General features: G+C 46.6%; 1 protein-coding gene across 5 annotated transcripts; it reads left to right on the top strand.

Annotated features, from left to right (window-relative positions):
* The first annotated feature begins 53 nt into the window (after positions 1–53).
* PPP1R10 (protein phosphatase 1 regulatory subunit 10) lies at positions 54–17,488 on the top strand. 5 transcript variants are annotated; one of them, XM_054685462.2, is made up of 21 exons: positions 322–609; positions 835–1,356; positions 3,241–3,294; positions 7,900–8,017; positions 8,692–8,778; positions 8,941–9,076; positions 9,963–10,014; positions 10,998–11,075; positions 11,213–11,386; positions 11,611–11,716; positions 11,819–11,931; positions 12,793–12,893; positions 13,150–13,297; positions 13,374–13,532; positions 13,631–13,877; positions 14,043–14,106; positions 14,220–14,414; positions 14,601–14,676; positions 14,927–15,040; positions 15,195–15,950; positions 16,227–17,488. In XM_054685462.2, the coding sequence occupies exons 4-21, from the start codon at positions 7,911–7,913 to the stop codon at positions 16,334–16,336; spliced, it is 2,823 nt and encodes a 940-aa protein (XP_054541437.1). In that variant the 5' UTR covers positions 322–609; positions 835–1,356; positions 3,241–3,294; positions 7,900–7,910; the 3' UTR covers positions 16,337–17,488. The 5 variants fall into 5 exon arrangements, 4 of the variants coding, with proteins under 4 accessions (XP_009449100.1, XP_054541437.1, XP_063667964.1 ...); XM_009450825.5 differs by lacking the exon at positions 3,241–3,294 and having other exon boundaries at positions 54–609; XR_001718147.4 differs by lacking the exon at positions 3,241–3,294 and having other exon boundaries at positions 74–609; positions 14,601–14,831.
* Positions 17,489–22,744: the final 5,256 nt, after the last annotated feature.

Here is a 22,744-nt window from a genome sequence, read left to right as displayed (position 1 = left end):
GGCAACTGCGCATGCTTCAGGAAACTGAGTAGGGCAGGGCCAAGGACAAGCCCGCAGTGCGGAAGGCGGCCCCACGTTTGCGTCAGGACGGAAGCGTGAAAGGGGAGGCATGGGGGAGAAGCTAATTTCAACTGCGTCACAATCGAATTAGACCTCAAAATTGCGTTTTTTCTTGGCCAGTCACTACGACTCTTAGATCGCATTGTTAAAGTTTGCCTTTTAAGCAATTTTGAAGGCGATTTTTATCGGGATCCTCTCAGTGCGCATGCGCCCTTAGGTTTCTACCAATCCTGGGTGAGAAATATTCTCCAGGGCGGAAGTGGCGAAAGCAGAGGAAAGGGAGGTGCTAGGCTCTCTGGTCACGCGCACGCGACAGGGAGGCAGGAAGGAGGCGGAAGAGAGTGCCAGGGAAAGGGGCGGAGCAAAGGTGAAGTGAGAGTAGCCAATCAGTTGGCGAGTTGTCATTTGGGTTGACCAATGAGTTCACGCCTCGCGTATAATGTCTCGCGACAAGGGCGTTTCACTAGCACGTTTGGGCGCGTTGGGCGGCGTCCGGGTATAAAAGACTCCACCCGAGCGGGCGGCCGCCATTCTGGGGTTCGTTTAGAGGTAAGTTTGCCTACTTTGTCGTCTAGTGGGTAAAATTTTGCGGAGAGCGTTGGATCTGGGAAGCGGGATAGGGATGGATGGGTTCATTTGAGAGCCACGGCTTAAAGTGGTTGCGATCAGGATGGGACACAGGTTTGTTTGGGGACAACAAAGATGGCATTTGTGAGTGTTTTGAAGCAACCCGTACTGATTACATCTTTCTCCCTTGTGTTCCTTTTATCCCAGGTTTGAATTTTCTCGGAGAAAGACAGGCCGGCCACGAGGAAAACAGAAACAAGCCGCAGCAACATCTAAGCCCTTGAAAGGATCCTGAGAGAGGGGGGAAAGGGAAAACAGCAGCCACCAGCCCAACCACTTGTGTCTTCTGCCCCTTCCCACCTATCTTGCCCACCCCACCAGCCCACGCTGCTTGGGACTTGAAATCTGTGGCCGAAGGACCGTCACTACATAACTTCAAAAATAATCAACCACCCTCCCTTCCCAAACCACCCAAATTCACTCATCCAGCGTTTACTTTTTTGAATCCACTCAGAACTTTTTTCTGCGACCCCCCTCCCTAAATGGAGTTGGGTGGGGGGGGAAATGAATACTGAGTTGGCCTTTATTTTTTAAAAGACTTTTTGATCCAATGAGGCCCCCTAAATAATTGAGTTTTGGGTCCTGGTTGGTTGTTTTATTTTTTTTCCTCCAAAATTTTACCCCCTCCCCCCTGAGCCCGAGGTGCTGACGTCGCAAAAAAATTGGATAGTAAGTGTCGAATTTTCAAAAACCAGCCTTGCAACAAGAAATCAACGTTTCCCGTTGTGAAACCAAAAATAATGAGAGGAAGAAATGAGACCATAGAACAAATAGAGAACTGGAGAAGGACCAATCTGGTCACTTAATCTCCATTAAAAAGGGCCTGTGGGTCTAAACAGTCTTGTTCTCTCTCCCCTACCACCTATCTCTTCCCTGCCTTGCTGCAGGCAAAGAGAGGGTGGAGGGAGGGCCAGCAAGTGAGGATTTTGACGGTTAACCCTTGGTAATCCAGCCAATTTCCAGACTGCCAAAGCCATATGTGTTTATATAAGGAGGAATGGTTACCTTCCTCTGGTTAGCAGCAGTCTTCAAAAGGGTTAATGAGCTCACATACAAGAGATGGTGGATCTTGTGGCCCAGAAGTACCACTTCTTTGTGTGTGAGACAAGCAGGGTGCCTTTCAATTTGCCAGATTAATAAGCAATCTGTACATAAAGATTGCAGGGTAAGGAGATGGGCAGAGAGAAGTAATAGCTCGCTATAACTTTTTGAATGACTGTTAAATCCTCTCAATTTTGATGTAATTTGCTTGGGGTATATTTGTGTGGTTAAAATAGGTGGCAATCTAGGAATAAAGATTGCAAGACACTTAGGACAAAATATAATCTTAGTGCCAGTACATACAAGATAATAGTTGGGGAGGTAAAGAATGTCTTATAATTGTTGCAGATTGCATAGGTATTTAAAAGCAAAAGAGTGATTAACATTTTAACTTGATATTTTTTGGTGGGGGAGGTACAGTTAAATAGAGGGTGGAAAGGTTGGGAAATGTGGAATTTAGGAGTATAATTTTAAAAGCCATTTAGTGCAATTGAATGCTAGCTTTCTAAAAGATTTGTGTCGTTAAAAGGAATTTTTTTCTTCCCTGCTTCAATATGGCGACTTTCCTTGTCCTTTTGTCTTCCAAGCGGCGTTGCAGGTTGTGTCTTGACCCATTTTTTTTCCTGTCCTCCCACCTCAACCCTATTTGTTGAGAGGGGTCCAAGTCCTTCCTCCCCCTTTCCCTCTATAGGGAGGATGGGGGTGGTCGATGGTAGCCGGTTGAACCTCCGTTGCAAATTCAGTTCTTCCCTGCAGAAAATTGTTCTTTTTAATATTTTAATTGCTTTAATTTTCACTACGCTCTTACTGATCAAAATAGGCCAAAGATTATTCACGATGGGGAACTGGTTTTTGATTTTTTTTTTTTTTTTTTTTTTTTTTTACTAAAAAGGTGTTTTATAATGTAACTGAAGCTACCGGCAGAGCCGGGTGGCTTTTTAGTTTAAGTCCTCTTTCTCCATTACAAAATGGCGTCCCTCCGTCTTTGTTGTTTTTCTCCCCCTTTTGCCATCCTGAGCTTAGGGCCGCCCTAGAAACTTGGTCAAGTGGGAGGAGCAGCCTTGAAAGGTGATGTAATCAGCTTTCTTCCTCCTCTCTCCACCCTCTTGAAGCTCCACCCCTGAGCAGATGCTTTTGCACTGCCTGTGCTCGTTGCTGCTAGGGAGAAGACATTTTCCTTATTTTCATTATATAAAGTATCTTAAAGGGATAGGAGCTTATAGGAATTAAGTATCAAGGCTGTCCATCTCTTTGGGTAGTTCTAGTTTTTATAGAACCAGTTTTTATTTTCGCTTTCCTTCACTCATCACAACTGCTTGTAATTTTTCCCCACTTCAGTTGCCAGGGGTGAAAAAACAGGCAAACCTAAGACTGGGAAGCTTTGAGGATGTGTGTGAGCGTGTGTGTATGTATATATGTGTGTAGAGGGAGATGGGAAAGACACAAGGGCTTGCAAGAGTAACTTGGAGATAAACGGGCCTAATGACACTGAAGTGTGCCATTTCTGCTTAGGAACCAGTGGGCCTCCTGCATTTGGTCGCTTTGTGTAATGAGAATCGGGGGAAGGTGGGTACTTTTAGGACTTTCTTCTAAATCGCCCTCATTCCCACCTCTCAGTTTGGGGATAAACTGTATTCAGTGCTGTATCACGTTCTGCACTTGATTAGTTCCTGTACATTGGTACTAGGATAAGAAGTGAATCTTTAGGAAAGGAGGCGGCAGTTGTAAACTCAAGGCAGGGGGAATCAAGCTACGGTTTCTGGTAAGCAAAACCTTTCTGGTATTACATTTCACAACTTTCATTTTTTTTTTTCCCCAAAGAGCCACCTTTTTTGAATTTCTTTTTCCTTCCCTTCTAAAAGAAATTCCTAAAAGCATTAATGAAAAAATGATGTCCTCTTCATTTTTCAACTCATGCAGTGCTGTGGCATTTGGTGCATGTTCAGAAGCCATGCCCTATCTGAGGGTGGTATTGGGTGTCTGGTTCCTTTCTTCCCCCAAATTTTTCAAAGTCAAATCTTTATCAGACTCTCCATATAATTTTAATTTTTAAAAGTCCTGCACTGAAGCGTGGAGGTGCTAGGCAGAATTGGAAAGTATAACTGCCCTCTGGTGACCTGGGTGAGACTTAGGGCTAACTTCCTACTGGGTACAGATTCTCAAATTATTACTTAAGCTTCTGGATTAGATGGGAGGGACTCTTCCACATGTCTGTTGACTACAAGTTTTTTTTGTTTTGTTTTGTTTTTTTCTTTTAAGCAGTTTGCCATGTGCCTCTGCAGCATATCTTCCTTGGGAGCTGAACATTCTACCCACTGGGGTTCCTGATCTCTAGTGAGCCAGGGGATTAATAAAGAAGATCTTCCTTAACATGGGAGATGGGAAGCCAGGTCTACTAGGGGAACCACATCCATTCAGAAAATCTTGGAAAACCTGATCCTTGTAGTTTGTGGCCAGAGTTGTAGTCTGGGGTCTTTTTCTATGAGTCAGGGTGGTATATCATTTTGCATCTTTATTGGAAGGCAGATAAGCTTTTGAGGAGCTCATGTATCAGGTTTGCAAAATGACTGAGGGGTAGGGGCTTACTACTTGGAAGAAAGCTATGACCTTGTGATGAATCACCTGAGAGACATAATTCAGTCCACTATTGAGTCAAACTAGGAAGTGCCTAAAACACTGAAGAAAGGAAGGGGAACATAAGGGGTTAGGTACAAATCATTTTCATTTCCAGAAGTGCCTCTAAATTAAGGTAAATTTGGGACTTTTTTCTCCTTTTGTTAGAAGACAGTTATTTTTTAAAGAGCTCTTACTTGCACAGAATTTTTATCCTGAACCAATTCAGTCCTGTTTCATTGGTGATGGGTGTGGAATAACTTTAGCTATGCTGGATATTTTTTCACCCTATTTAATTGAATAACCCTCAAGTAAAATTCATTTTGAAGGCAGGAGTTGGTGTCACAGACGTTTATCTCTGGTAAAAATGGTAGAAAATTCCCCAGTGCCTTGTGCCAGTAGAGTATGGCTCTGCCTGAAACATTCTCTCCATAAGGAATGCATAGCTTAGGATGAGGTGGAGGTAGGCCAGGGGGTTGCTACCTCACTCCCCACCTTCTGTATGTTCTGCAGTCAAGGAAATAGCAGCTCATTAAAAGAAGACAATCATGCCGTGGATTACTTGTGGTTCCAGAAATCTTTCTTAAGCTTTCATTCTAGACTCCAGATCTTGAGTAGGTAATGTTACAACACTTAGTCACGGCCCCTGCCTTCCTTCATCAACTCAGTTTGCCTTCTCTGCTATAGCCCTGTGCCCGAAATGTTGGACTTTACATTCCTTTCCACTTGAGCGCCTTGGAAATTGTTTGGTTTTTTTCCAAAATATACTGACTTCAAAGTAAGGAAACTAGGTTATAAGACACTTGGGGTCCTTAATTTTAAATAAGAACTAATCTTCCTGAAGGAAGGCCATCATGAGAAAACCCACTTACATTTTATCAAGATTGGTGCTCATGAGACAAAATTTCACTTATATTTCCAAAATATAAGTAGTGGAAAATGAATATTTAACACTAATTTTGCTTTGTCTCTTAGCTTCCCTTTGACTATTAATGTCTTTTATTCTTGTTTATACATGTGGGAATAAAAAAGTCCCTGGATCCCATTTCCAGCAGAGGGCACTGGACAGAATTTAGCTTTGTACTCATTGGTCCATTTTTCTAAGACTGGCTCTTCTTTCCTGTCTCCCATCCTCTTAAGGAACACTTGAGCTCAGATGACAGTTTATTTAGTGTCTGAAGGAAATAGGGGTAGTAGGTCTATTTATTGGCTTAGCTTGTAGTTGGATATGCAAAAGGGAATTCTCCAGGGTTATATATATTCATCTCTGGGTTTGAATCAGTCAAGTCAAGGGTAACTGGTTTGAAATGATGTTTAATTTAAGGCCTTTTGTCAAATTGCATATATTTTGCTTTAGGAATCTAATGGTAGGTATGTGTGTATATATATATAGAGAGAGAGTTTTAAAAATTTCTTAGTCTCTTGATTGCTTATGATATGTTGTTATTGGAACCCATACATTGCTTTTCCAGTCTCCAACAGATGTGATATCTGTTTTTTGTGTCCCTTTATTGTATCTCTTTATAGTTTCTATAGATCACTTTATAGTATCTCACTACATGGGAAGAATACCTTTATTTCTGTGTCTGTCTCTGTGTGTGTAGGAATCACCACACTTGAGTGGGTTTGGCCCACGGACATCTAATCTTTTCCAGTATTCTCCTTGAATGTTTTTTCTCTGACCTCAGGTTCCACTTGTACTTGTGGAGGTTCCAGGGCAGCAGCGACTCCTCAACATTTCTTGCCTCATCTCTCCCTCTGTTCAGCCCACAGGTTATGATCTCCAGAGCCAAGATTATACTCCTACCCTTCCTGGCTGCCTCCTCCCTGCTTCTGCTGCTGCTCGCCTAGGTTGTTAGGACCTACACATTTGGAAACTTACTGACGTTTTTGTTGGGAGGACAAAAAGGCTGAGATTGTTATGCTTATGTTTTTTCTTTTGTTTGAGAACAAGTAGAACTAATTTGCATTATCTTACAAGAAACCTGTGTTTTTTCCGGCACAAAACTACTCATCTTTGTAAAATACTGATTTTTCTACCCTTCTGCTGGGATTGTGTCTGTTACTTCTGTGCTAGATGTAGGATGAGGAAGGTTTTGTTCTTGCCTCTTCCTTGCTACTCAGTGTGGGCCTTATTGCCCAAAGGCAGATATTGCTGAAGTGGCTTTCTTTTTTGGTGGTGTTTTGTTTGTTTGTTTGTTTTTGAGGCAGCATCTTACTCTGTCTCTCAGGCTGGAGTGCAGTGGCACAATCACAGCTCATTGTAGCCTCAGTATCCCTGGGCTCAAGCAGTCCTCCCGTTTTCCCACGTCAGCCTCCCGGGTAGCTGGGACTACAGGTGCACACCATCACACTCGACTTATGTTTTGTAGAGATGAGGTTTCGCCATGTTGCCAAGGCTGGTTTCAAACTCCTGCGCTCAAGGAATCTGCCCACCTTGGCCTCCCAAAGTGCTGGGATTACAGGCATGAGCCACTGCACCCAGCCTCTTTTTTGGGTCTTAGAAGCAAGTATTTAGAGGCAGTGTAGATAAAAATCCCAATCAGAACCATATTGATCCTAAATTACCTTTCTGGAACTTCAGTTCTGGCTTGTCCCTTCCATAAAAGGAGCTTAGCTTTTAACTAATTCCCTTCCCAACCTGGTCTAAAACAGCTGCTTAAAAGGGAATTTTTCTAGCATTTGGCTTTATCTGTTCCCTTTTTAGGTTCCATGGTTTTCAGTTTTAGGCTTTCCTAGGGAATCTTATACAGCGTGATTTTTGAGGAGAGGACCAGATTCGCATCTTTGCTTTTGAAAGCACAAACCACTAGCTTCCTTTTAACTTAGAGACAGTAAAAAGTTGTGTAGTGTTTGGCTAATGAGTGACAGTCTATTCAAGGTCTAGGAGGACCTGCTTGATTTCCATGCATCCATTTGTCTCAATCTCTGGCACCTACTCCCAGATCTCCTTAGGGAGGGATTCTGTTTTCAAGTTTTGTTTTGTTCTACATCATCTACCACTTCAGCTGATACATATCTTGCCATGTGTAGTGATTATGACTCTTAATGGGCTAAGATAAAAAGGACTCAAGTCTTATAAGACATTTAGCTCAAACACCCAAGATTGGCCCAATTTCTATCAAGCTATAGGCTGTTTTTCAAGCCAAATTTATCAGCAACTAGGGAAGACAGGACTTAACAATAGGTATAAATGCCCTGGAGAGTTGAACATCTTGTTATGAGAACTGATCTTAGCTTTAGTACGATCTAGTGAAGTTCAGCCATCCTGGGAAGGATGCTGCTGGGAGGGAGGGACAGGTGTGCTGCCCTACTCCTCCAATCGAATTGCTTTCCTGTTCAGTCACATATGCTCCCCATGCTTAACTTGCCAGGGCTATTTTCTCAGTAGTGGCAAGTGGTCTGTGTCGATTTTTCATATCTAAAAAATAGCGTAGTTGAATAATTAGTCATTATACTTTGTCAAATATAGAGATGTGGTTTATTAGAGGGCCTACTGGGGTAGTCCTTGCCACCCATTTATTCTGTGGGTTTGTTTGTTTTGTCCTCTTACCATAGAAACCACCATCATGGGTTCGGGTCCCATAGACCCCAAAGAACTTCTCAAGGGCCTGGACAGCTTCCTTAACCGAGATGGGGAAGTCAAAAGTGTGGATGGGATTTCCAAGATCTTCAGGTGAGTCTTTACCCCTTTTTGGATTCACTGTGAGTAGAGAATATTGTGTGTTAAAACATGGCTGCAGTTGAGGCACACTGGAATGATCCTGGAAAGGAAAGGGAAAGATAGTCAGTGCAATAGGATTAAAATCTAACAATTTTAGGATAAGGAATAGGAAAAGATGATCACTTGTTTCTGACCATAATGGAAACTGGAGATTTGGACGTCCACAGTCCCAAGGGAGTCATGCTTTGGAATGAGAGCAGGGTAGCCTGGTAACAGAATTCTAGATTGTTTTGGTTCGTGTTCCACCTACCCATAATGTTATTTTCCTTCAGGGATTCTCAGGTTTTTCACGGGAGAGTAAATAACTAAGCCAGTCTTGAACAGACTATTAGGGACAGTTGTTGAGGGATAGCCTTATCACCTGGAGGCAGAATGGAATTCATCCTGTGTGTTAGGGAGGCAGCGATGCTCTCCTCCCCAGGTCAGAGACTGCGGTGTCTCTGTTCTCCCATAAGTTTCCATGTCGCACTGGATCCATCCCATCTTCCTAGAGGTATATGTGACTCCCCTTCTCTGGAGCAAAGTCCCAAGTCATTAGGAATCTCTAGGCAGTTCACAGAGAGGCGCTTTTGCTAAGAGAAGAGATACTGGCTGCTTCATTTCTAACCCTAACTCATCTTCTGCAGTTTGATGAAGGAAGCACGAAAGATGGTGAGTCGATGCACTTACTTGAACATTCTCCTGCAGACCCGTTCACCAGAAATATTGGTCAAGTAAGTGGGGATCTGGATGGTTGGAATGGGAAGGTGTAGCGAAAAGATGGGGCGGTGAGGCATGGGGTTCCTGGGTCATTGATGGGAGACTGGGATTGTAGGATGTGGTACTGTCAAAACCTAGAAAGGGCATTACTGATAGACTCTCCTGCCTGCCTGCAGATTTATTGACGTTGGCGGCTACAAACTTCTTAACAATTGGCTGACGTATTCAAAGACAACCAACAACATTCCCCTCCTCCAGCAAATTCTACTGACCCTGCAGCATCTACCGCTCACTGTAGACCATCTCAAGCAGGTACCTTTAGTCTTTAAACCCTGATTCTTCCTTTTTTGGTTTAGTCTAATGGATGAAAAACTCAAACTGACTGATGTGGCTGTAATCTTGGGCCTGTGAGGTAGAACAGCAGAAAAAAAATAGGAATTTAGAAGAAGAAGACTTGGTTTGAATTTATCTCCTTTAATAGGTGTGTGGCGGCTGGGCACGGTGGCTCACGCCTGTGATCCCAGCACTTTGAGAGGCTGAGGCGGGCGGATCATGAGGTCAGGAGACTGAGACCATCCTGGCTGACATGGTGAAACCCCATCTCCACTAAAAATACAAAAAATTAGCCAGGCATGGTGGCATGCGCCTGTAGTCCCAGCTAATCAGGAGGCTGAGGCTGGAGAATCGCTTGAACCCAGGAGGTGGAGGTTACAGTGAGCGGAGATCGCACCACTGCACTCCAGCCTGGGCGACAGAGTGAGACTTCGTCTCAAAAAAAAAAAAAAAGGAATGTGTCAGCCAGATGTGGTGGCTCACACCTGTAATCCCAACACTTTGGGATGCTGAGGTGGGTGGATTGCTTGAGCCCAGTAGTTCAAGACCAGCCTGGGCGAAAATGATAAAACTCTGTCTCTACAAAAAATAGAAAAAATTTACCCAGATATGGTGGTGCATGCCTGTAGTCTCAGTTATTTAGGAGGCTCAGGTGGGAAAATCATTTGAGCCTGGGAGGTCGAAGCTGCAGTGAGCCAAGACTGCGCCACTGCACTCTAGCCTGGGCAACAGAGTGAGACTCCGTCTCAAAAAAAAAAAAAAAAAAAAAAAAAGCAGGGAGGACTGTAACTTTTGTCGTTTTTAGCTCTAAGTGGAATTATTTGCCTCCTGGCATTTACCTTTCCGCTGCTTCCATCTCTCATAGAACAACACAGCTAAACTGGTGAAGCAGCTGAGCAAGTCAAGTGAGGATGAAGGTAGGGTGCCACTCCTGCTCTCTCATGGGCTTTTCTCTATTACTTCCACTTAATTACCTTAATATCTTTTCCCATCCTTGGATTGTCCCTTCACTTTTCTCTTTCTACCTCACCTTGCTTTTTTTCCTTCTTTTAAAGAGAAAGTTCCTCTAACCTGTACCCTCTTTCCTGTTCTCAATTCCAAAGGTGTTCATTTCTCTGTTGCTGAATATAAGGTGCCATACTTTAACTGGAAGCTGATTCCTAAAATTGCTTGTTATAAAACACATACACTTAAAATTCACTGTGGGAAATAGTATCATCCTAGCGTGTCTCATCTGTGAAACTCCTATTACTAAATAATAAATTATGAAATGAGTTTGTAAGTGGAAATGTTGGCCAGAAGAGAGGTGCCATAGATCAGAGATGTTATTTGCCAAGTACAAAAGGAAAGAGTTACAAAGTATTTTTTCATATATTTAGAAACAAATTTTATTCTTGTTTTCACATCTATAAAGGAAAATAAAAAGTCTTCAGATTGTTGTAACAATTAGGTGTGTTATACATAAAGCAACTAACATAGCTTTTTAAAAAAATGTCAGTTTTTGAGGAACTGGTGGATTTTGGTTACATGTATAAGTTCTTTAATGGTGATTTCTGAGATTTTGGTACACTCATCACCCAAGCAGTGTACACTGCACCCAACGTGTAGTCTTTTACTAATGTAGATTTTAACCACATATTCTGAAATATTAGGTCTTTTTACTCCAGAGTGGTGTGATGACATCAGAGTTGAAAGTTATCCAAGTAGAACACAACTCTAATTCATTGTTCCATTTTTTAAGGGTTTGGTTTTTAAGCATATCTCATGTTCTTCTTAAAACTTTGGGTTACTTTCTCCGTTACATAAATTTTCACAGTATTTTCTCAAACCTCCCATTTTCTGTTCCTGGAAGAATGTTACTTTACATTATTTAGGCATTTCCCTTTTCTGTCACCTGCAGAGCTCCGGAAATTGGCCTCAGTCCTTGTCAGCGACTGGATGGCTGTCATCCGCTCTCAGAGCAGTACCCAGCCTGCTGGTAAGCTCCTTAGTCCTTTATCCTTTGTATTTATTTCTTTCCTATTGGGATGTGGCCTTTAGGTGCTCCCAGTCTGCTTCACCTCTGACAGTGTTCATCTAAATAAAATCCTTTTCTGCTTTGTTTTTTCACAACAGAGAAAGATAAGAAGAAACGTAAAGATGAAGGAAAAAGTCGAACTACCCTTCCTGAGCGACCTTTGACAGAGGTGAAGGCTGAGACCCGGGCTGAGGAGGCCCCAGAGAAGAAGAGGGAGAAGCCCAAGTCTCTTCGCACCACAGCACCCAGTCATGCCAAGTTCCGTTCCACTGGTAAGACTGGCGGCTGGCCTCTGGAGGGTTCATGGGCATGTGCACACCCAGAGCCTTATGGGGGAATCATTTGATGTGTGGTATGTTAATCGTAAGGAAGAGGGAAGACTAGCAGAGGAAGCTTTGGTTACAAGGCTAGAAGAACATCTGCGGGTGAGAACGGGAGGAAAATTCGGGGGTCTGGGGTTTGAGTTCAGCTGCCCACACCATGCTTCTTTCCCCAGGACTAGAGCTGGAGACACCATCCTTGGTGCCTGTGAAGAAGAATGCCAGCACAGTGGTGGTTTCTGACAAGTACAACCTTAAACCCATCCCCCTCAAACGTCAGAGGTATGGACCATATTCTCAGGTTCTGAATGGGGTGGATCTGTGGACACAAGGGAGCAAGAGGGGGTGAGTCAGAGATGTTGATGACAGTTCCTCTTCTGACAGCAACGTAGCTGCTCCAGGAGATGCTACTCCCCCTGCAGAGAAGAAATACAAGCCACTCAACACAACACCTAATGCCACCAAAGAGATCAAAGTGAAGATCATCCCACCACAGCGTGAGTCTAAAGTGGGGAAGATGTACTTTGAATTAGGAGCAAACTCTTTTTATTTATTTATTTATTTATTTATTTATTTATTTATTTATTTTTTTAGAGACAGAGTCTCACTCTGTCACCCAGACTGGAGTGCAGTGGCACGATCTTGGCTCACTGCTAGCTCCGCCTCCCGGGTTCACGCCATTCTCCTGCCTCAGCCTCCCGAGTAGCTGGGACTACAGGTGCCCGCCACCACACCCGGCTAATTTTTTGTATTTTTAGTAGAGATGGGGTTTCACCATGTTGGCCAGGATGGTCTTGATCTCCTGACCTCGTGATCCACCCACCTCAGCTTCCCAAAGTGCTGGGATTACAGGCATGAGCCACTGCACCCGGCCAGGAGCAAACTCTTATGGGAACGAATGTCCCTGGGAACGAGAAGTTTTTTCCCTTCTCTTTTATTATTTCCCTCCATTTTCCTTTGATTTCTTGGTATCCCTTACTTTTTGTACCTCTGGAACTCCCGTTTCAGGGGTCACTTAGGAGTAATTTTAGAGATAAGATAGGGACGTGTGCCATTCTGTGACTGGTCAGGGGCACCTGGTAAGGTGATCTGTCGTGTTCACAAGGGCTCACTTCGTCAGCTACCTGAGCTATAATTCACATCCAAAGCTATGGCTTGCCTGCCATGAGAAACCTAGAATAACAACAAGAATATCCTGTGTGAATCCTCCTGCATGTGCTTCCTGGTCCTCTTGAGCTTATCGTGTCCTAAGTTGAGGCAGGGTCTTCACTGGCTCATTTTATGCCTGGACTGTGTTTGCAGGTGTAGGATTATGAAGGAGGTCTGATGATGCCATTTGGTGCTCTTTCTTTTTGTAGCTATGGAGGGCCTGGGCTTTCTGGATGCTCTCAATTCAGCCCCTGTTCCAGGCATCAAAATTAAGAAGAAGAAAAAAGTACTGTCACCTACGGCTGCCAAGGTATGGGCTCCCAGAAGTAGGTTTCAGTGACAGAGTATAAAAGGTAAAGTAGAAGAAAGGGCACAGCAGCTAGGAGTTGTCGGGGAGAACAAGAGGCGTTTTGCCGTGGATATAGACTGGTGCAGGTGAGACCATTGTGGAGACAGAGTCTTCCTTTATATAGGAACTGTTGGGGGACTGTGCCTGGGACCCTGGACTAATTGCCTTGCCCTTGGCTTTCCAGTCAGTTCATTAACTTCCTTTTCTTTCACAATAGCCAAGCCCCTTTGAAGGGAAAACGAGCACAGAACCAAGCACAGCCAAACCTTCTTCCCCAGAACCAGCACCACCTTCTGAGGCAATGGAAGCAGACCGTCCAGGCACCCCGGTTCCCCCTGTTGAAGTCCCGGAGCTCATGGATACAGGTAATCTAGAAACTGGTTCAGTTTGGGGGGTTTTCTGAAAGGAGGGATCTGGGTCTGAAACCTCTTCTGCTTCCAGCCTCTTTGGAGCCAGGAGCTCTGGATGCCAAGCCAGTGGAGAGTCCTGGAGATCCTAACCAACTGACCCGGAAAGGCAGGAAGAGGAAAAGTGTGACATGGCCTGAGGAAGGCAAACTGAGAGAATATTTCTATTTTGAATTGGATGAAACTGAACGAGGTAAGAGGTCATTTCCTATGTAATAGGTGTGTTTAAGGGATTTTGAAAGGACTTGGTTGTGCTTACTTTCCCTCTTGCTTTTCTTCCCCTGCCGACAGTAAATGTGAATAAGATCAAGGACTTTGGCGAGGCGGCTAAGCGAGAGATACTATCAGACCGACATGCATTTGAGACAGCGCGGCGTCTGAGCCATGATAACATGGAGGAGAAGGTGCCCTGGGTGTGCCCCCGGCCCCTGGTTCTGCCCTCACCTCTTGTCACCCCTGGAAGCAATAGTCAGGAGCGATATATCCAGGCTGAGCGGGAGAAGGGAATCCTTCAGGAGCTCTTCCTGAACAAGGAGAGGTGAGCAGAGTGGGGTTCGTGCCCTGGGATGTTGAGTGCTTGGACACTCCTGAGGGGAACATGAGCTGGGGTAATTACGGGGTGGAGGTTAGAAATTACTTTCAGGGTCTGAATTAATAACTTGACTATCATTCTTTTTTCTCTCACCTGTGTTGTTCCTGATAGTCCTCATGAGCCTGATCCTGAGCCCTACGAGCCCATACCCCCTAAACTCATCCCCCTAGATGAGGTAAGTCAATGTTCTGTGATGATGGAAGTTGTGATGGTCATTGAATTCGGTGCATCTTTCATGTGAGAATGTCTCTGTTCTGTCAGTCCTGATTTTTTTTGTTCTTCTTTCAGGAGTGTTCCATGGATGAGACTCCGTATGTTGAGACTCTGGAACCTGGGGGGTCAGGTGGCTCACCTGACGGGGCAGGAGGCTCCAAGTTGCCTCCAGTTCTGGCCAATCTTATGGGAAGCATGGGTGCTGGAAAGGGCCCCCAAGGCCCTGGAGCAGGAGGCATTAATGTCCAAGAGATCCTCACCTCCATCATGGTACGCACCCTCCTTCCCCTTTTCCACCTTCTGTGGAGCCTCCTTAAGCTCTCTCTCCTCACTGTCTCCCATTCGCCTTACCCCAGTTCTCCACATCTACCCAGTTACCCCTAATCTTTGGCGCTATCTTTCGCCATGGTTGTTACCCTTTCTGTCTGTTGACTTTGCCTTCTTACATCCTCACAGGGTAGCCCAAACAGTCATCCTTCAGAGGAACTACTGAAACAACCAGACTATTCGGACAAGATCAAGCAGATGCTGGGTAATCTTCAGGGCCAGCCCCAGGGGACTGGGGGAGGAAGCCTGCAGTGGAGTTGGGGGAAGCAGGGTTTCAAAGATGCAGAAGAATACAGGGCTGTGGCCACTAGGCAAGAAATGGGAGGGGAAGACCGGACAGAGAGAGCATTGCTCTGCCAGGTTGGTTTGAGAGGGTCAGTTGGTTGCACCTAAATGGGAGATCATGCTAGTCTTCTAGAGTGCTCATGCTGTGTTACTCTTGTTTTCATTAACAGTGCCACATGGACTCCTAGGCCCTGGCCCAATAGCCAATGGTTTCCCACCAGGGGGTCCTGGGGGCCCCAAGGGCATGCAGCACTTTCCCCCTGGACCTGGGGGACCTATGCCAGGTAGGTGGTGAGTAAAAGGTTGGAATGGGCTTATCTGCTTAATTTCAGTCTGATAATAGTATAGGATTGACTGGAAGGTGGGAGGTGGTGGTTTAGGTTGGGAGATGGCAGTTCCTGGTAGCTGATACTGTCTCTCTTTTTTCTCCCCTTACAGGTCCCCATGGAGGCCCTGGTGGGCCAGTGGGTCCACGTCTTCTGGGTCCTCCACCCCCTCCCCGGGGAGGTGATCCCTTCTGGGATGGCCCGGGCGACCCTATGCGGGGTGGCCCAATGCGGGGGGGTCCAGGACCAGGTCCTGGACCATACCATAGAGGCCGAGGTGGCCGAGGAGGAAACGAACCTCCTCCTCCTCCTCCTCCATTCCGAGGCGCCAGAGGAGGTCGCTCTGGAGGAGGACCCCCAAATGGACGAGGGGGCCCTGGTGGGGGCATGGTTGGAGGTGGTGGGCATCGTCCTCACGAAGGCCCTGGTGGGGGCATGGGCAACAACAGTGGACATCGTCCCCACGAAGGCCCTGGCGGTGGCATGGGAAGTGGGCATCGCCCCCATGAAGGCCCTGCTGGTAGCATGGGTGGGGGTGGAGGACATCGTCCCCACGAAGGCCCTGGCGGTGGCATCAGTGGTGGCAGTGGCCATCGTCCCCATGAAGGCCCTGGCGGAGGAATGGGTGCCGGTGGTGGACATCGCCCCCATGAAGGCCCTGGCGGAAGCATGGGTGGAAGTGGTGGACATCGTCCCCATGAAGGCCCTGGACACGGGGGGCCCCATGGTCACCGGCCTCATGATGTCCCTGGTCACCGAGGCCATGACCATCGAGGGCCACCACCTCATGAGCACCGTGGCCATGATGGTCCTGGCCACGGGGGAGGGGGCCACCGAGGGCACGATGGAGGCCACAGCCATGGAGGAGGTGAGGATGCTCCCTGTCCCCCATATGCCTTTTGGTGTCCCATACAAGCTTTTGGGGAGTGGGTGAGAGTCACTACTGTTGGTAGCTAGGCAGAACGTGAGGTACCCGTCTCTTTGATGTCCTAGTATGCATAGCAGTTCCTACTCTATGCCCTTCCCCCAAATCCCCAAGATTGTCTTTGAAAGACATTTCTCAGGATGTCATGGACAAGGGGTGGTGAGGGTGGCATTGCCCTCAGCTATTTCCTGTCTAACTGTTTTGCCATCGTTCCCACAGACATGTCAAACCGCCCTGTCTGCCGACATTTCATGATGAAGGGCAACTGCCGCTATGAGAACAACTGTGCCTTCTACCACCCGGGTGTCAATGGGCCCCCCCTGCCCTAGGGACCATTTGCCTGCCCTGTTCACACAACCCCTGTGGACTGCAGCCTCGCTCCTTCCACCCTGTTATGGCTTCTGTGAGGCCCATTTTCCCTTTTCCCCAGCTGATGAGGAGCCGGCCCCCTCAGTTCCCACTTGCTTGGGTTCCTGGGGGTTTTCTGATCACTGGTGCGCATTGATGTACATATTCTCCTCCAGTCTGGGGAGGAGAGAGACTGGAAATGTTCCTGGACTGCTGAAGAGGAGACCCAGTTGGCTTCACTTTTTGAGAAGATTCGCCCTGTACCCCAAACCCCTTTCCAGTATTACCCTTAATGCTTGAGAACCTAAAGCTGATTATCCTGGAGAACACCCCTACCCTTCTATTGCGGGTCCCCACATGCACACAGAACTCTGACACAGGATCAGCTGCACTTAAGAAATCATCCCAGCTAAGTTCATTATTTCTCATGGGGTGGGGAGATGCTGAAAGGGGTATTGTATATCCCACTGCACTGAGAGGGCTCAATCAGCTGGATTTGAGTTCTGGAACACACATCATCCCCACTCCTCCCCCAGCGTGGGCTCACCATTCTTAGTCCTTTCTCAAGTGGGACCTTCAACTTTCTGTGAACACCCAGTCTGCGTCCTGGGTCTGCTAGGTTCGATGATGGCGAACTCATATCTGCATCCAGTGCAAGTTTCAGCTGGCAGAGGTGAGACCGGTGGTGCTGGTCTGCCTTTGCCAACTATAGCCAGTCTGGAGACTTGATAAAATACTTCAGTGAGACCAGCTTCTCATCAACTTGGGCCCGGCATGCTGGGCCTGAAAGTCACACTACATGCACTGCCTTTGGGAGTCAGCTCACTCCCTGCTCCCACCTGGAACCTTGCCAGCGTGAAGGAGGCTTCCAGCTACTTCACCCTGTCAACCACCTCTGAATCCCCACCAGGCGCCTTCCTGGGTGGATTCAACAAGATGATTTTGCCCTTTCCCAGTTCTCTCCTTCACCTTGGCATCAGTTGTTTTCTATGAAAACAGTGGATTGGTTGGGTTTTGTGCAGGGTCTTGGGTTAGAGCCAAAATGGATTTGAGGATGAGTATTTTTTTTTTTTTTGGTTTTGTATATTTTGTACATTAATAATAAACAGTGGAAAGAGAAGCAGCTTATTTAACCCCTGGTGTGTTTGGACTTTTTTGAGACGGAGTCTCGCTCTGTTGCCTGGGCTGGAGTGCAGTGGTGCAGTCTTGGCTTACTGCAATCTCTGCCTCCTGGGTTCAAGGGATTCTTCTGCCTCAGTCTTCTGAGTAGCTGGGATTACAGGCACCTGCCACCATGCCTGGCTAATTTTTTTGTATTTTTAGTAGAGACTTGGTTTCACCATGTTGGCCAGGCTGGTCTGGAACTCCTGACCTCGTGATCTGCCCGCCATGGCCTCCCAAAGCGCTGGGATTACAGGCGTGAGCCACCGCGCCCGGCCTGGACTGTTCTTCATTTTTTTTTTTAAAAAAGCCATTACCACCTGTGTTAGATACATTAGTACAAATCTGTGGAATCTGATTTTTACTCCTCTGGAGCTAATACTTGATCTAACAGTTGCTATTAAGTACTGGTGAAAAAATGCTTCAAAAAGTACATAAAATACTCTAGGATACAGAGTAGATCTCGGCCACAGGGCTCTTTCCTGGTTTTCATCTTTCTGAGTCTTCCTTAACACGCCTCGTGTGTGTTCCTAGAACAGTCCTATCCTGGCTATCGTGCCCTCTAGGATGTGTTCTTGGCCATCTTACCCACATTCTACAGATAAGGGAGGAAATCCTGAGGATGCTGGAGTCAGATAAAGGCCATTGTCCCAGCTCTACCTCTCTACAGCCTGGGTGACCTTAGCCAGGTTAGTGTTGGGTATCAGTGGCTCATGTCTGTAATCCCAGCACTTTTGGGAGGCCGAGGTGGGAAGACTACTTGAGCCCAGGAGTTTGAGACCAGCCTGAGCAACATAGGGAGACCAGGTCTGTACAAAAAATACAAAAAATATTAGGCATGGTGGCACATGCCTTTAGTTCCAGCTACCTGGGAGGCTGAGGCGAGAGGATCACTTGAGCCTGGGAGTTCAAACTCACAGCTATGATTGTACCACTGCAATCCAGCCGGAGCAACAGAGCAAGACCCTGTCTCAAAAAAAAAAAAAAAAAAAAAGGCCAGACATACTGGGTCATGCCTGTAATCCCATCACTTTGGGAAGGTGAGGTGGGTGGATCACCTGAGGTCAGGAGTTTGAGACCAGCCTGGCCAACATGACAAAACCCCGTCTCTACTAAAAATACAAACATTAGCTGGGTGCCTATAACCCAGCTACTCTGGAGGCTGAGGCGGGAGAATCCCTTAAACCCAGGAGGTGCAGGTTGCAGTGAGCCGAGATCATGCCACTGCACTCCAGCCTGAGTGACAGGGCAAAATTCCGTCACAAAAAACAAAAGGGTAAGTATAGACTGCTCTTCCCAAAGTGGCTCTGGCCAGGCATGGTGGCTCAAGCCAGTAATCCCAGCACTTTGGGAGGCCAACATGGGAGGATCACTTGAACCCAGGAGTTCAAAACTACCCTAAGCAACATAGGGAAACTCCATTTCCCCATTTCCGCGCCTGGCCTCCACTCTTCTTAAACCAGAAATTAAAGCTGGGCATGTTGGCTCACGCCTGTAATCCCAGCACTTTGGGAGGCCCACATGGGAGGATCACTTGAACCCAGGAGTTCAAAACTACCCTAAGCAACATAGGGAAACTCCATTTCCCCATTTCCACGCCTGGCCTCCATTCTTCTTAAACCAGAAATTAAAGCTGGGCGTGGTGGCTCACGCCTGTAATCCCAGCACCTTGGGAGGCCGAAGCAGTTGGATCACCTGAGGTCAGAAGTTCGAGACCAGCCTGGCCAACATGAAGAAACCCCATCTCTACTAAAAATACAAAAATTAGCTGGCTGTGGTTACTGGCGCCTGTTATCCCAGCTACTCGGAAGGCAGAAGAATCGCTTGAACCCAGGAGGCAGAGGTTGCAGACTGCACCACTGCACTCCAGCCTGGGCAACAAGAGTGAAACTCCATCTAAAAAAAAAAAAAAAAAGGATACATCACTCTGGGGGGAGTGTGTGTGGCAGACATGGGGCAGTTGAAGATATTAACATGTTTTAACATGTGGGTTGAGAACGGCGGTTTTCAAGTCTGTTAGCATTCATCAGGATCATCTGAAGAGCTTATTAGAAAACAAATCTGGGGCCTGGTGCAGTGGCTCATACCTGTAAACCCAGCACTTTGGGAGGCCAAGGTGGGTAGATCAGGAGGTCAGGAGTTCGAGACCAGCCTGACCAACATGGAGAACCCCCCCCCCCCCGTCTCTACTAAAAATACAAAAATTAGCCGGGCGTGGTGGCACATGCCTGTAATCCCAGCTACTCGGGAGGCCGAGGCAGGAGAATTGCTTGAACCCGGGAGGTGGAGGTCGTGGTGAGCCGAGATCGCACCATTGCACTCCAGTCTGGGTAACAAGAGCGAAACTTGGTCTCAAAAAAAAAAAAAAAAAGAAAGAAAGAAAGAAAAAAAAAAAAACAAATTTGGGTTGGATGCAGTGGCTTATGCCTGTAATCCCAGCACTTTGAGAGGCCAAGGCAGATGGATCACCTGAGGTGAGGAGTTTGTGACCAGCCTGGCCAACACGGTGAAATCCCATCTCTACTAAAAATACAAAAATTCGTCAGGCATGGTGGCTCGCGCCTGTAATCCCAGCTACTTGGGAGACTGAAGCAGGAGAATCACTTGAACCCGGGAAGTGGAGGTTGCAGTGAGCCGAGATCACACCACTGCACTTCAGCTTGGGTGACAGAGCCAGACTCCATCTCCATCTCAAAAAAAAACCGAAAACAAAACAAAAACAAAAAACAGACAGATTGGGGCTAGGGTCCAGCAAAATTCTGATTTAGTAGGTCAGGATGGATCCCAAGATATGCATTTCTAACAAATTCCCAGTTGCTGAGGCTGCTACGCTGCCCTGGAATACGTGTCTCAGCTGTTATTTCCAGCATTGGCCACATGAGGGGGCAACAATGTTTTATCAGTATCTGAAAGGCCTCACTGCATGTAGGCCCAAAGTGGGTAGTTTTACCTTCCCCTTGCCCAGGCTTGGTGTGTGTGGGCGGAGGTGTTCAGGTCAGTCTGTTGTTGCTGTGTGCACTGAGAGAAGACCTGAGAAGACATAATCTAAGGACCAGGCTAGGGCGTGAAATACCAAAGAAGTATACAGCTCAAGTGAAAAAACCCAAACATGTCACAACCTAGTGGTCACAACTTTGTGTCTCTTTCTTTCTGCTTCCATTTACTGCCTGCTTCTCACCTTTCTTCTATCTCCTGCAACAAGCCACAAGAACCTTTAAAGAGAGCTTAAAGTTTTTACTGTATTTTAAGAATGAGCTCGGCCGAGCGCGGTGGCTCACACCTGTAATCCCAGCACTTTGGGAGGCCGAGGCGGGCAAATCCCAAGGTCAGGAGATGGAGACCATCCTAGCCAACATAGTGAAACCCCGTCTCTATTAAAAATACAAAAATTGCCGGGCGCGGTGGCTCACGCCTGTAATCCCAGCACTTTGGGAGGCCGAGGCGCGTGGATTACCTGAGATCAGGAGTTCGAGAGCAACCTGACCAACATGGTGAAACCGTCTCTACTAAAAATACAAAAAATTAGCCGGGCGTGGTGACTGGTGCCTGTAATCCCAGCTACTCTGGAGGCTGAGGCAGAAGAATCGTTTGAACCCAGGAGGCGGAGGTTGCAGTGAGCTGAGATCGTGCCATTGCACTCCAGCCTGGGTGACAGCAAAATTTCATCTCAAAAAAAAAAAAAAAAAATTCAAATAAACCTGTTTTTTTTTTTTTTTTAGACAAGTTTCACTCTTTTGCCCAGGCTGGAGTGAAATGCACAATCTTGGCTCACTGCCCCCTGGGTTCAAGGATTCTCCTGCCTCAGCCTCCTGAGTAGCTGGGATTGTAGGCACCTGCCACCACGCCTGGCTAATTTCTGTATTTTTAGTAGAGATGGGGTTTTACCATGTTGTCCAGGCTGGTCTCGAACTCCTGACCTCAGGTGATCCACCCGCCTTGGCCTCCCAAAGTGCTGGGATTACAGGTGTGAGTCACGGCACCCGGCCTACCTATTCCTTTTTACTTACGTAAAAACTTTAGATTATATAAAGAGAAGATTTTCCTTGTTTTTTGTTTTTTTGCAGGGGGAGAGAGGTTGAACATTTCATTCATTTCACTACAATGATGTTTCTTCACCAAGCCCTCCCTGCAGGCACTTTTCTCTCTACCGTTTCAGTCTGTTTTTCCTTTCTGCTTCCATTTTTTCCCTCTAAAATACCCTTGTGACATTCAACGTTCTCTTCCTGTCAATCCTTCCCCAGGTGCAACGGGGTCTATCTTCAATTCAGAATCATTATCCTATTTCTTTCATTCCTACTCCTGGGCAGTAGACCTAATGTTGAAAAATCACAAAATCCTACTATCTTAGCCCAGTACAAATTAATGTTAGCATTGATTCTACACTTACTGCTGCTCAGCAAACTTTTTTTTTTTTTTTTTGAGACGAAGTTTTGCTCTTGTTGCCCAGGCTGGAGTCCAATGGCATGATCTCCGCTCACTGCAACCTCCACCTCCCAGGTTCAAGTAATTCTCCTGCCTCAGCTTCCTGAGTAGCTGGGATTACAGATGCGTGCCACTACTCCTGGCTAATTTTTGCATTTTTAGTAGAGACGGTATTTTGCCAAGTTGGTCAGGCTGGTCTCGAACTCCTGACCTCAGGTGATCCGCCTGCCTCGGCCTCCCAAAGTGCTGGGATTACAGGCATGAGGCACCGTGCGCGGCCTACTCTTCTTGATTCTCTGGCACCAAAGCTTGGGAAAAAGTGAGTCCCATCCACTGTGAGCAACATTTTCCCTTCTCTTCACATGGAAATATCTGAGTCTACATTATCTCCCTTCCATTCTTAGATGAAGAGAATCTTCTTTCCAAAGTAATATTGAGCTGTTCTCCTGGCATCTCTTTTCCCTGTCTCCCCACACCCACTATTTGCCACCTAGCAGCCAGGAGCAATTTTGTAAAAATGAAAACTGAATCAGTTTGCACTCCTGGCTAAACAGAACCAATGGCCTCCCATTGCTCAGCCTCTCCTGATCACATCCCAACCTGCTGTCTACGCATATAAGGCCCCGTGTGTATTGGCGCATGCTCAAGTTCTCAGCTCCAGCCATTCCTTGACCATGTTCAGCTCTTTTCAGCCTCAGGGTCTTTGCACATTTTGGTCCCTTCCCTGAAGGCTCTCCTTTCCTACCTTCAGGCTTTGGCTTTAATGAGGCTGAGGTGGGAGGATAACTTGAACCCAGGAGTCTGAG

Source organism: Pan troglodytes, chromosome 5, assembly GCF_028858775.2.
Source record: "Pan troglodytes isolate AG18354 chromosome 5, NHGRI_mPanTro3-v2.0_pri, whole genome shotgun sequence".
Classification (NCBI taxonomy): Eukaryota; Metazoa; Chordata; class Mammalia; order Primates; family Hominidae; genus Pan; species Pan troglodytes.
Note: the sequence above shows the minus strand (reverse complement) of the source record. Positions and strands in the feature narration are given on the sequence as shown.